Below are 13,668 nucleotides of genomic sequence, written 5' to 3'. Positions count from 1 at the left end.
TTGAGAATAGAAAAGAAAGATGATGCAGAAACGCCAAAGCCAAAGAAAACTTCTCTACCTGGTTTATTTGAAGGTTTTCCAAATGTTCAAGGTGAATTCACTGAGGATATTCTTCCTGATGAAGAATATGACATGTTTCATGATGCAACAGTCAAAGAATTAACAAAGAAAGTGAGTTTTCTGGAAAAGAGAAAGCAAAAGCTGAAGCTGAACGTGACGAGTTGAAAAAGCAGCTTGAGAAGATTACTAAAGTGAATGAAGAGATGAAGTCTGTTGTGAAGAATCATGCAAAAAGGATAAAGACTTTGGTTGAAGATGTGGATGATAATGCTAAACTCTTCGAGCAACTCTCTGCAGAGCTTTCTGAAGTGAATGTGAAGTACGCAAACATGAATGAAACAAATCAAACACTGCATCAAATGTTAGATGAACTTCATGAAGCATCTTCGAATGAAATCAAAGTGTTGAAGCTGGAGATTGAAGCACTAAGGGCTGATAAGGCAGTGAAAGACGAACAACTTAACATGTTATACATTGTGATGGAACATCATCTAGGTATCAACGTTCAAGCTATATATAATGACCTAGAGATCCAAAGAGTTGAAGAACGAAGAGCTCAGAGGGAGAAAGAGTTGCCTGAGGCAGCAACTCAAAAGAAAAAAGACTTAATTGTTGAGACTCAAGAAGCTGGAGGTTCTTCGAGTCAGCCTGAAGGTGACGTTGAAATGGTAGATGCTGTGAATGTTGAAGAGGAGCATATGGAAGTTGATCAAGATCAAGGTTTTGTTCTAGTTGGTGATTCAGCCCCTCTATCTTACAATTTTGATGATATTATTCGTTTAGTGAAAGTAGAACAACGAAAACGGAAGGCGAGAGAACCTGAAGTGAAGTTGTTATGTTATAAAGAAGAAGAGGAAGAAGAGAAGTTGGATGATAAGGAGTTGGATGAATTGTTTGAAGATATCGATAACTATCCTAAAGGTAATGATGACGATGATGATCAAGGGTCAACAGGAATGCTGATCGTTGGATGACTTTCTGAATGACGAGATTAATGAGCAGCAGGAGGATCAGCACCAGGAGTCTTCTTCTTCTGGAAAACAACATACTGACCAGGTATTCCTCACACAACCCACTGTTATTTACTTGAATGCTCCATTTGAGGGGGAGATGGAGGTACCAAGAACAAGGGCTGAGAAGTTAGAGGAATTGGGATTATGTAATGCCCCAAAAATATAATATTTAATAAATATGGCATATACTAGAATTATGTATGAAATAACTTAACTAGATTTGACTAACTAGGATTAGTTAACCTAGTTTGTATATCTACTAGTCTCAAGAATGAAAGAAATAAGTTAACTAAAGTGCAAGGGTTAATCTTGCACATTTTGAATGAAGTTTGGGTTAAGTGGGGAAGACCATAATCATCAGACATAAGTCTGATGTTGGTGTCGATGCAAGGCAAGGAGGCATGAGGGTTTCTCATGGTGATGAATGTTGAAGAATTGAGGTAGAATCCAACCCTAACTCTCTTGCATGAATCAAGATTCTACATCATCTAGCCCTATGAATCACTTGGTAAGTTGAAATTTTTGATTTGGTGACTTTGATATGAAAGTGAGTTATGTTCTAATCCGTGAGTTAATATGAAATTGATCATGTATAAGGGTTAGAATCATCATTTAGAACATAGGTTATGTATGGTTTGTGTTAACTTGATGTTTAGGGGTGAAACACATTTGTTATTGTGAGGATGATGACTTGAATCACCACCTATGTCCAATTCTTGTTGAAAGATCGATGTATTATGTGGGTATGATGAATTGTTGTTAGATGAATTGAATAAAATGTGATGATAATATGCTTGATGTTTAGTTTTAAATACTACATGTTGATGAGTGGAAGGATTTAATGAACTGTGTATGAATTTAGAAGATTATGCATGAATTAGTTGTACTTTATGCTTAAAAGGTGGTACGCACACCAAGTGTATGATGAAATGCTTAAGTGAAGTTAGGATGCAAAATGTTATGAAAAAGCTTGGTGTATATAGGAATGAAATACGAAAATGATGGTATGATCATGTTAAATTACTAATTTGAATATGGTTGTAAGCACATTTGCATCGAGAGTAGGTAATGTATATGGTGCCTTTTGTATAGCCTACTTTGATATTACGAGTAGATGAGAATAAGTCGAAAGTTCACATGATGAATTGTTGACTTCTGAATGTTAACTACGCATAAGAAGCATGATATGATTTGTTGTCATAAAAATAGGATTATAGGAAGTCGTAAGTTACATGTTATGTCAATACGTGATATTTGCGATGGCATAACGAATTTCATGAGTTTGAAAGGATTTGAATTTGATTATATGTCTTATGCTTGTTGATTGTGACTAAAGAAAGTCAAATGTGAAATATGCGATTGATATGATTGTTAACATGTACCAATGAGTATGCTAATAACAGCATGATTTCGACAAAATGGAAGTATAGGAATCACGTCGAGACGGGCTCAAGCACGAGGTGTTAACGGGCGAAAAGGAGGCTAGGGATCGGATACGAGCACGGACGCATAAGGTAAGTGATTTCCGTAATCACTTCTTAGTTGTTTATGTAAAGTTAGGTGCGATTTAATTAAGTATGATAATTGAGGTCAAATAGGAATGAGTTGTATGAAATCGATGAATTTCGCTAAGTAAATCAAATGGGTCAAGATGAGGTTTTATTGCATACCGGAAAGGTTGCATAAGTAAAAACTTCGGTATGATAACCGGGTAATAGATAAAATTGTATGTAAGCATGCTAACCGAGAAACGGTGACGCGGGTCAATGGGCAAGAGGTTCGGTAGTAAATTATGAGTAAATGAATAAACAATTTCATAGATGGAAATTGTACTATTTAATGTTCAATTACGTAATAACGAATGAATTTAACAAATACCAGGTATCGGGTGTGTAATCTCCAAGTACGACACCCCGGATAATGTAAAAGTGTTATGGTCATAATGTTCATGTAAGTTTTGAGTTAAAAGGAATGAGTTATTTGATAAAAACATGAACGGGTCGGATAAATCGTAAATGAATAATAAGCCGATAGTGCATAAGTTAAGAGTTTCCTTAATCTGGATATGGGATTTCAAGTTCACATGATAGAATGTCAAATTACGAGCATGTAGGAAGAAACGGTAGGTTAAACGGGTAAATGGTTCAAAAGTTATGCGCGTTTTAGTGCGTACGGACGACGAAACGGAGTTGCAGAAAAATGCAATATCTAGAGGGCGTCGCCGACGGCCTTAGGGGCGTCGCCGACAGGCTCTGGAAAGTCAGTTTTTGGCTGACGGGTTATTTGGCTGTCTACGGAAGTTTTGGGCTACGGGCACTTGCAAGGGCCGTAGCCGACGCCCCTAGGGCCGTCGCCGACGGCCTCCCCATGTTCAAAAACCTAAAATTTGTTATCTGAAGTCTAAGTACCATGTAATTAATGTATGGATATATAAGAGGTATATAAGATCTTGGACCACGACGGGCCTCCCAAACATGATTTTGATCGTTCCTTTGACGTTATGGGTTATACATCTGAAGTCTAAGTACCATGTAATTAATGTATGGATATATAAGAGGTATATAAGATCTTGAACGTGTACGTAAGAGTGTATGTAAGTATGTAGATGTGTATTTAAGTATATATGAAGGCACGTATGAGTGTATGCAAGTAAGTAGAGGCGTAGTAATGTATGTAAGTATGTAGACGTGACATGTGAAGATATGTATGTGTATATGTACGAATGTAGAGACGTAGTGATGTATGTACGTATGCAGATGTGTATATGGTATATATGAAGGTACGTATGAGTGTATACATGTATGTAGAGATATAGGGAGGTATGTACGTATGTAGATGTGTATGTATGCATGTAAGAATGTATGTATGCATGATTTAGATACGTCGAGTAATACGTTATTAATAGTGTGCCTTGAGAATGAAAAGTAATGCAGGTACATTATTGAAGCCTCACCAGGATATGGATACACAGATGAAATGCTTAAAGTTAGAAAGATAACGAAATGGGAAGTGTACGAGATTGAATCTTGTTGTGTACTAATGTTATGAATGTATGTGGTGAGTGCAGGTTGTACGAATCACGGGCGGTTATCACGAAGAATAGAGATCGAAGACCAAGTCACTAGATAGAATGGACGGGAATAATTGAGTATGTACTTTAGCAAACAGGAATTATATTTTTTTTTGTAAAAGATACATATTCATTAAAACGAACTTTCAAGTAAGTCAAGACGTTTATGGCACGACTTTCCGCTGCGACTTCTTGTCAAATACGTATTAGGGCCTTACAAGTTGGTATCAGAGCCCTGATTTGAGCGAAATCAAATATGAGGAGGCAAATACTTGAACTCAAATCTGTGCGCTCTTGTGACCAGGAACCCGTACAATCCAAGACTCGATCAAGATCTAAAGGTGGAAGCGAATGTAAGTGTGTACTTAAGTATGTATTTGAAAACTAACAGTATGTTATGTGTAAGGTAAGGATAATTGCTTGGGAGAGGGTGATTCGTAAACGCGGTCTAGGACCGGCACCAAGGCATGTAATAAGACCATTGCCCAGGTACGTAAATTTAACATGTGAGTGCATGTAATGGTAAAAAGCCTATTAAGTGAATGAAAATTTTAAATGAAGGATAGTAATGGAATAGTAATGAGGATTTTGGAATGTTAAACGTGCCGAAACTTAATTCTTCGTAAGGCGATGATTACATGAAGGCACGAAACTAGTATGTAGATTGCGTACTTGGCCAGTACGCAAGAAATATATGACGTTCGTGAGACCGTGATAATTGTTGCAGGTATGTCCGAAAGGATTGAGTATTAGCTGGACGTGTGGGTGAGAATTATAAGACTCTTAAGAAAATTTAAGCAACTCATATAAATGGAACGAATGAACGATGTGTTTGAATCCGCGAGACGGATTCAAACATAGAAGTAATGGTATGTACGAATGATATGCTTGAACCCGTGAGACGGATTCAAACATAGAAGTAATGGTATGTACGAATGATATGTTTGAATCCGCGAGACGGATTCGAAGCATAGAAGGAATGAGAAAGTATGAAGGATATGTTTGAATCCGCGAGACGGATTCAAAACATGGAAAGGAATGGAAGGTGGAATGAAAAGCCCGAATTCGTAAGTAAATGCGGACCGAAGAGGTAAAAAAATTCTTAAGGCAAATATTAACCAGGTTATGTTTTTCTTATGAGAGCATATAGCTCGGCTAGGAAGGGATGTGACAGAACTGGGTAATTGGTAAGTATAGGTCAGAATGTATTTACGATTGGAATTTTGAAAGGGTCAAACAAAGTAAATTGATAGATAATTTAGCAAGTAATAGCAAGATAGCATGAGAGGAAGTACTGGTTTAAAGTAATGCCCAAGGAGACTCTATTGGAGGGCAGGAAGAACTGGTTTAAAGTAATGCCCAAGGAGAGGAAGTTCAGGAGACCTCTTCAGTATTTAACGCATAATGCTGACATATCTCTGGGAGATATTCTCTCATGGGGTTATCTTGAAGATCTGCAAGTTTATGCTATCAGACGGTAATAGGGGGTTCAGTACTTTGAGTTTCTGTCAGATATTCAAACCCTCCCGTGGTGGGATGTTGAGGAGTTAGTGCAGACCAAGAACATCAAGCAATTCTATCATGGTCTTGATGTGAAAGTTCATGATCAGAGATTGTGGAAATACATTAAGTGGCAGGCAAAGAACAGATTTCCAGACTGGAAGCCACAATATCCAAAGCAAGATATAAAGATAGATCCAGATACGAAAGAGAAGGATATTACTTTGATTATAAAGCCGCCAAGATGTCTGAAAAACATGTGGCTGCATGCAATGTAGCAGGATTTCTATGAAGATTTTCAAGGTTGGATATACAACCAGAGCATAACGGAAGCGGTGATATCTCTGTTTGATAAAAAGTCTAGAGAATCAAGAAGGATAAGTGTGTTGGACCCGATGTGGTTGGTCAACTGCTCGAAGAAAGATATTGATTGTCTATTCTACAACAAGATTGTGTATGAAAAGCCAGAGAAAGTTCAAGCTCAGCAGTATCAGAAGTTAGTGAACTTATGTTAGGCAAAGGATATCAATTCTGGCAGATACTGGAAGTCAAAGTTCAGAGACTTGGAGATAGATGAATTCTTGAAGAGAGAAAAGCGAGTTCAAAGATTCAAAGAGATTTCTGATAGAGCTGCAAAACTTGGAAGATGGATGTCACACCCCGACCACGATAAAACAACAAAACATGGCGGAAACATTGGGGAGTGTTGTAACAGAATCATTGTTTCAAAACACACAGAAATTTGAAGTTTTGTTTTATTAAACATTAAACATTTACATCGTCTTGAAATCTAACAAGCAAGTTAAACATAGTCTATCATTATTATTAAGTCACTAAGGCCTCGTCCCGTCCTATGTGAGTATGCATCCTAGCAATCAACATCATTCAACAATACCTGAAACATATGTGAAAACAAAGTCAGCAAAGAAATGCTGGCGAGTATATAGGTTTTATGAGAGTGTCGGATTCATGGCTAGTTTATATGTTGTAGTACCTCGTTAGACTCCAAGAGTCAAAATACATACCTTGTTTTGAAAAGTGTATTACAACATAAATAACCAACTCAAATCAAATTGGTTATAGTTTGTTATAAAATCTCGTAGCCATGATTCTTAACCCAAAACATTTAGTTAAATCAATTTGTAAAAATCTCGTAAAAACTCGTTAACAAAACTCGTATGGTTTATATCATTTCAAAAACCTCGTTGTGTGACATCGTTTTAAAATCGTTTCCCCTAGTGAACTAAATAATGACTCAAAATGTAATATGATAAGAGCATTTATATATAAGATGTATCAGCGGCGTATCTACCTTGCTTTTATCATGCTACACATGTCCCATTATCGAAATTAGACCCTGTAAGCGAATAAACTTGATTTCGAGACACCAAACCTTCCAATACTTATTTCTAAGTTATGTAAAGGTTATTTAAGGTATGTTAAGGTCACTATTACGGAGTGTTTGTCGTGTTAAACTGATTATGTTTACGCATCAGTTCACGTATAACTTTTCAGAGAGCGATTTAGAGCTCGAAATCGAACGAGAATTGATATGTGCAAATGATACACATATTTATACAAATCCCAAGTATGAAATACGATATTTCATTGATTTGGTATTTGTTCGATGGCCGTGGAGGCACAGATGTCACAATGGAAGCTGATGAGACCTCCACCAACAGACCAGACACCAATCGAAAAGGAGGAAAACAAGATCCCAAGTTGGGATAGAAAGCGCGATGGTGATCCTGAATATAGAAAATACTGGAATGAAGTTGGTAGGCCTCTAAGGCGCAAGATGATTGCAGAGCGTGAAGAGAAACGAAGACAGAAAGCTAAGGCTAGAAGACGCAGCAGGAAGACGACTTGAAGACTATTCAGGAAGGAAGACTACAGCTACATCCAAGGGGGAGTCTGTTAGTGCATATGTCTGTAGCTTCCGTCTGCATCGAGTCTTATGTATTTTTATCCTGTTTGTGTGGTTTTGTATATGTATGTATATGTATGTATTTGTGTGTCTAGACAAATCAGGGATCGGTGCTTTAACTATTTAGTGAAATCTGTCGGACGACATATGTCATCCGAACGGATGGCCATCCGATCGGATGACCATCCGAACGGATGACACTCCTCACCTCCCTATTTGCCTATAAATACTAGTGTAGGGCAAGTTGTTTAGAACCTTTTGTTGATTTGCTGAAGCGAAGCTTTGTCTGATTGTCTACCGGAACTACTGTACTTTCATATACTTTCAATGAAATCAGTCATGTTAAGCATTGAGATTGTTGTTAGTGATTCTCAGACGGTGTCGAGGGATTCTGCACCTTGTCACTGATCGATGTTAAGCTTTGTCTAAAATATGTTTTATCACTTAAACAACTTGGGAATAATTATTAGAAGATGTGTAAACATGTTCGGCTGGTCAATTCCAGTTTTAGAGTCGGTTCGCAATCAAAAGTCGCGTAGTTTGACTTCTACGTTGACTTTTGGTTATAAACCGAATTAGACTAATATGCTACTGATTTAAGGTTCCGTTATGATCGTAATATGATGTAGCATAACCCTATAAGGTTATATTACATGATCATATTAGTAATCTGAGTTTTATGAAAGTTTCCGTATTATTGCCAAACTTTGACCTTTATGCCCTTTTTAGCAAAAATAAGGTTTTAGACACAAATAAGCTTGCAAATGATTTAGGTACTAATATGTTAACATGTTTAACATATTTTGATATTACAAATCTGATCATAAACTGAGTTTGCGTATAATGTCATAAATTATGCTTTAAATTGACCAAAATGCCCTTTATGTGCATAGATCGGTTTTAAGCATAATTTTTCATGCCAAACTCATTGCCTACAAATTTAATATCATAATTCGGATATTTTGAGATATCAATTCAGATTATAAACTGAGTTTATGCATAAGTGCTTGTATTATGTTCTTAAATGACGATAATGCCCTTATAACACACAAAATGGTTTTTAAAGCATGATTATCATACGAAGCCTTTTCCTACTGATATTCTGTATTAAATAACATATTTTGGTCATATAAACCTGATCATAACATCAGTTTTCCTTAAACATCACACATATCGTCATTTAATGATTTTAACGTCGTTTCGGCGCGTAGTATGGTTTCAAACCATAACTACCAACCAAGACTTGTTACCTACTGATTTTATAAATCATTTTAAATATTTTACAGTAGGTACATGATATAAACTCAGATTCCCAAATTAGCTTTCGAAACTATGTGTGAAATGACCAAAATGCCCCTAAGGTGCATAGTTTGGTCTTAAAACTATAAAACACATATATGTTTGATATCCTACTGATATTATATCACAAATAAAGTGTTTACATAGAATTTTTATGGTCGTAACATCAGATTGTACGCAAGTCTCTTTTATACGTCGCTAAATGACCAAAACACCCTTATGAGGCATTGTTTGATTTTAAAACCTTAACGGGCATACAAGTTGATATTCTACTGATATTATAACTTGTTTAAAGTATATTGGCATATGGAACTTGTTCATGACTCATCCGGTTACCCGATATCGCTTATACGTGTACGGTTAGACTTACGTAACTAGTTTACATAAGTTTACCAAAACGGGTTTAACCTTATCGTTTTCATCTCAAAATATAGAATGTATTATGTTTACCCATATTATACAAGTCCTAGTACTTGTTGGGTTTAAACTACATTCTATTTGGTATACGCTTAATCTAGCGAACCTATTCTAAAGTATCGGGTCATATCTAAAGGAACTACCTTTGGCCTGTATACATTCCAACAGATAATAAATCTATTCATTCAAGACTATAGTACCCCCCCCCCAGATAATTGGACTTGGGTCAATAATACTTAGACTTGCGGCTTTTGCCAAATATAGTCTTATTGATCAGAAGCTAGCAAAAAGGTAAATATGCCTCTTGGGTCGGTTATTACATAAGTAAGGCGCCTATGATTGCGCAAAAGTGTAAGTGTTGGGATTGAACCCTACCAAAGGAACAATTGATAAAGCCAAAACTAGATCAGATCAGTGGATTCAGAATAAGCAGATGTTTGTATTCAATCTTTCCCCTTGACAGTGGCTCTAACATTTGATGGATTCAACTACTGTCCTTCCTAACTGCTGCTGACCCAAAAGACTAATGAAGACTAAGTGCTGATGTTCAACCAACTGTTCTGTCTCAAGTACTGCTGAAGACTAAAGCACTGCTGGAGCCTAAGCAGTGGAATGAAGAATCATTTGTTTCATTTATGCTTTGTATATTGTAATCAGTTGTTTGTAATCAGTGGTTGTAATAGGCCAGTAGTTTGAGTTTGTTAGAAGGTTAGATGTCACTATCATGGTGACGTCAGAAAAGATGCCACAGTGGTTTGCTTTGTACTATAAATAGAATAGTACCCTGTACTGTTCTATTAGCTCTTTCATCACAAGTCTTCCTGTACGAACAAACTGTGTGAGCTCAGGCTGAGGTGGAGATTGTAATACATGCATGCAAGTGTAATTGAGTCATTGAAATAAATTTAATCATTCAATTTCATGAACAAACATGTGTGTTGAACGCAATTCTCCTATTTGATTATGTGTGAAAGTTTGTTTCCATTTTATTCCGCTGCAATTACTTATTCATTTTCATAATTCTCAAACAAAAACAAAATCATAAGAAACTCAGATCCTAACAATTGGTATCAGAGCGAGGACAGTCAAATTTGATCTAACAATCATTTTAACGTAAAATTTCAGCTCATAATCGTTGATACTTTTAATTGTTCGTTTTGCTGAAAAACAGAGTAAGGATTAATCACGAACAAAGTTGATTAATCAGTACCTGTAAAAAAACCAGGATGACGTCACAATCACAAGATGTTAATAATAGCATCGGTTCACTCTTCAAACCACCCATGTTGAAGCGACACGAGTACAACATCTGGCAGAGAAGGATGGGTCACATCCTTGCTCAACAGAATACCGGATGTTGGAAATCGGTTATCTATGGACTACATGGTCCAATGGTGCCGAGTGCTGAGGACCTAAAGGTTTTTGTTCCTAAGAAATTAGAGAACTACACCGATCAAGATTTTCAAAAACTTGAACTAGATGCCAAGGCATTCATCATAGTTGCATCTGCACTACCAAATGAGATCTATGCTGGACTGTTACACTGTAACAGTGCCAAAGAGTTGTGGGATGCACTTAAGGAACAGTTTGGGGGGACTGAAGAAGTAATTGAAAACAACAGGGGAATTTTGAACCAACAGTATGAAACCTTTTGTCACAGCAGTTTGAGCGATTTAGTTGTCTCATAAGTGAACTTAAGCTTGTTAAAACTGAATATACTAAATCAACTATTAACAGCAAGTTTTTAAGATCACTTCCTGATAAATGGGACACAATTGCTTTTGTAACCAGAAACTCTGTTGAGTTCAAAGATCTGACACTAACCCAGCTTCATGGTAGACTCCTGACCTATGAAAGGGAGTTGAACCAGAAAAAGAAGCTGCAAGAGTCTGGCAAAGTTGCAGATGACTACTCATTTGGCAACACAGCTCTTTTGGGCCAGGAAGAGTCTGGCAGCAGTAAGGATCAGAGTTATGACCACTTATTGACATAACTGCTGGTGGAAATTTCAACTCTGATCCTCACTCATCCAATTATGCTTTCACAGCAAATGGAAAAAGCCAGAACTCTGATAATCTGTGCTTTGAACTCAATGACCTTCAGCATTTTCATCCAACTGATTTAGAGGAAATGGACATTTTACACCAACTTGCACTGCTGAGTGTTAGAACCAGCAAGTTTTAAAAAAAAGGGCAGGGAGAAAATTCCCAGGGTTGCATGGGAATCTAATAGTAGGGTTGGATAAGTCAAAAATCAAATGCTACAAGTGCAATAGGTTAGGTCACTTTGCTAGGGAATGTAGGAGTCAAAGCAATAGACCTATTATCACTCACCCTAGTCCAAGACCACAAAATAACCAAAGCACTATGCAATATTCCCATTATACCCCTGCTGCCCATGTAAACACTGCCCATTATGCAAATCCTGCAACCCCTGTTCCTGTGCATTATGTCCAAACCACTGTCCCACAAATTCAGTATGTCCAAGCTCCTGTCCCTCAGGTTCAAGTGCAACCAGTTGCACCTCAACAAGCTACACTAGCAGTGGTTTAACCAGATCAGCAAAGCTTTTTCACCCAAGGCTTTATTGATTGGTGACGTGTGCGCGACTACACGTATTTTTATAATGAAATTACACACGATTCAGTTTTAAATTTATGAAAGTGATTATTACTTTAACATCAAAACACACACGAAGGAGGCAAGTGTACCCTGTCATATATGTAGTAAAGTATCGGTAAGAACCAAGTATGGATCCAAGGAAATGGGCGGAGGAATAATACTAGACCTTTGTCATTAAACTACCGGTAAGAAGATAAGTTGTTTGATTTTAATTAAACTAAAGTAAGCATAAACAAATACATATAAAAACATAGTAGATTTCAAATATGAAAATAGATAAGAAGCCTTGCTTAATACAAAACCAAAGCATGTCAACTAAGTTAGTTTTGGCACTAGAAGCATTCGATCAATTCTTCATTTTCAAGACAATTAGTATCCCTTTCGGGAATCCTAACATGACAATCATTCGGAAAGCTAAAACGATAAACACACTTTAACCACCTAAAATTGTTCTTTAACGTGCAATTGATAAATGTATATGAAAATCTCTTAAAAATAAGTTAGTCATGCGTTAGGAGTTTTCTCACCTCACTTAATCAAAGAAAGTGACACCGATAAACACAATGCAACCACCGAGACAAGCATAAACTAGATTAAATCACAACCGAGTTCATTTTACAAATCTTGCATATAAATTTACCAAGATAGCAATTTTGGCCTAAACTACTAACTAAGCTAACAATTCAAGGCAAGAATTCATAACAACACCATTTGACCCGTTAAGGTTCTTATATGACGGAAAGCTTTCTTGATTAACAATAATTACATTTTATTAAACCACTAACCATTTCTAGTATCATGGTGCACACATTTTAACCAAGCTAAACTAGTTAACCAAGTTTAAAGTTTACTAATACATGATTAATTAAGCTTCATTTTTCAACTATCTCAACTAACCATATACCAATCATCCAACACAATTACTTATAATCAAGAAATCAACAACAATAACAAGGTTGCAAACTAATCATCAAAGATTAACATAGAAAATACTTCCAAGTGTCATTACAAACAAAGATTAACATACTAATGGTTATGATCAAGCAAGGGATTGTTGTGTTTTTGCACAAAGGCTTGAAAGATTAACAAAATTCTGGAAAGATTAGAAAACCCAACCATAAACAAGCACTAGATTAAGAATCTGGAAAGATAACGAAGCTAATCGGCACAATGTAGCTTGAATCCAGGTAAAAGCTAACGCCTCCGGAGCCTGAAAATCGCTAGAATCGCTTCCAAAATGTCCAGTGTTACGAGAAGAATGTTTCTGCAAGTTTTTATATTTTTCGATCTCGCACGGTCGTGCACTTTATGGCACGACCGTTCACTTTTTGAATTATTGGAGTTACTGTTCACCATACCGCATGACGTTATCAGATCTTGACCAATCGTCGATCTCGCATGACCATTCCTTTGGACGCACGATCGTGCATTTCCGGGCTCTTGTTGCATGGACTGCTGCACTGGTGATGCATTGCCGGGCTTTGGCTGATCATCGAATCCGCACGGGGTGCAACCATCCGCACGCCCGTTCAACTCCGGAATAAGCTTGCACGTCGGATCGCACCGTCGTTCATTGCCGGGCTGGACTGCATTGTCGGATACGCACGGTCGTTCCATTCAACGCACGTCCGTGCCAATCGCCCAGGTCAGAATTCCCACAGAATGTTCGCAGCTTTGTCGTTTCGTCCGGAAAGTCCTCGTTTTCACTATCATCTTGTCTGGCATGCTGTTTTAGGCCTGTAAACAAAAGTATACATGATT

General features: G+C 37.1%; 1 protein-coding gene across 1 annotated transcript; it reads left to right on the top strand.

Annotated features, from left to right (window-relative positions):
- Positions 1-263: 263 nt before the first annotated feature.
- On the top strand, positions 264-1,034 carry LOC110943190 (sporulation protein cse15-like). Its single transcript, XM_022184945.1, has one exon. It carries the CDS (start codon positions 264-266, stop codon positions 1,032-1,034), a length of 771 nt encoding a protein of 256 aa, XP_022040637.1.
- Positions 1,035-13,668: the final 12,634 nt, after the last annotated feature.

Source organism: Helianthus annuus, chromosome 5, assembly GCF_002127325.2.
Source record: "Helianthus annuus cultivar XRQ/B chromosome 5, HanXRQr2.0-SUNRISE, whole genome shotgun sequence".
Lineage (NCBI taxonomy): Eukaryota > Viridiplantae > Streptophyta > Magnoliopsida > Asterales > Asteraceae > Helianthus > Helianthus annuus.
Note: the sequence above shows the minus strand (reverse complement) of the source record. Positions and strands in the feature narration are given on the sequence as shown.

Excerpts from the sequence above, each read along its gene's own strand:
- LOC110943190 (XM_022184945.1), top strand. The coding sequence starts at position 264 with ATGAAGTCTGTTGTGAAGAATCATGCAAAAAGGATAAAGACTTTGGTT.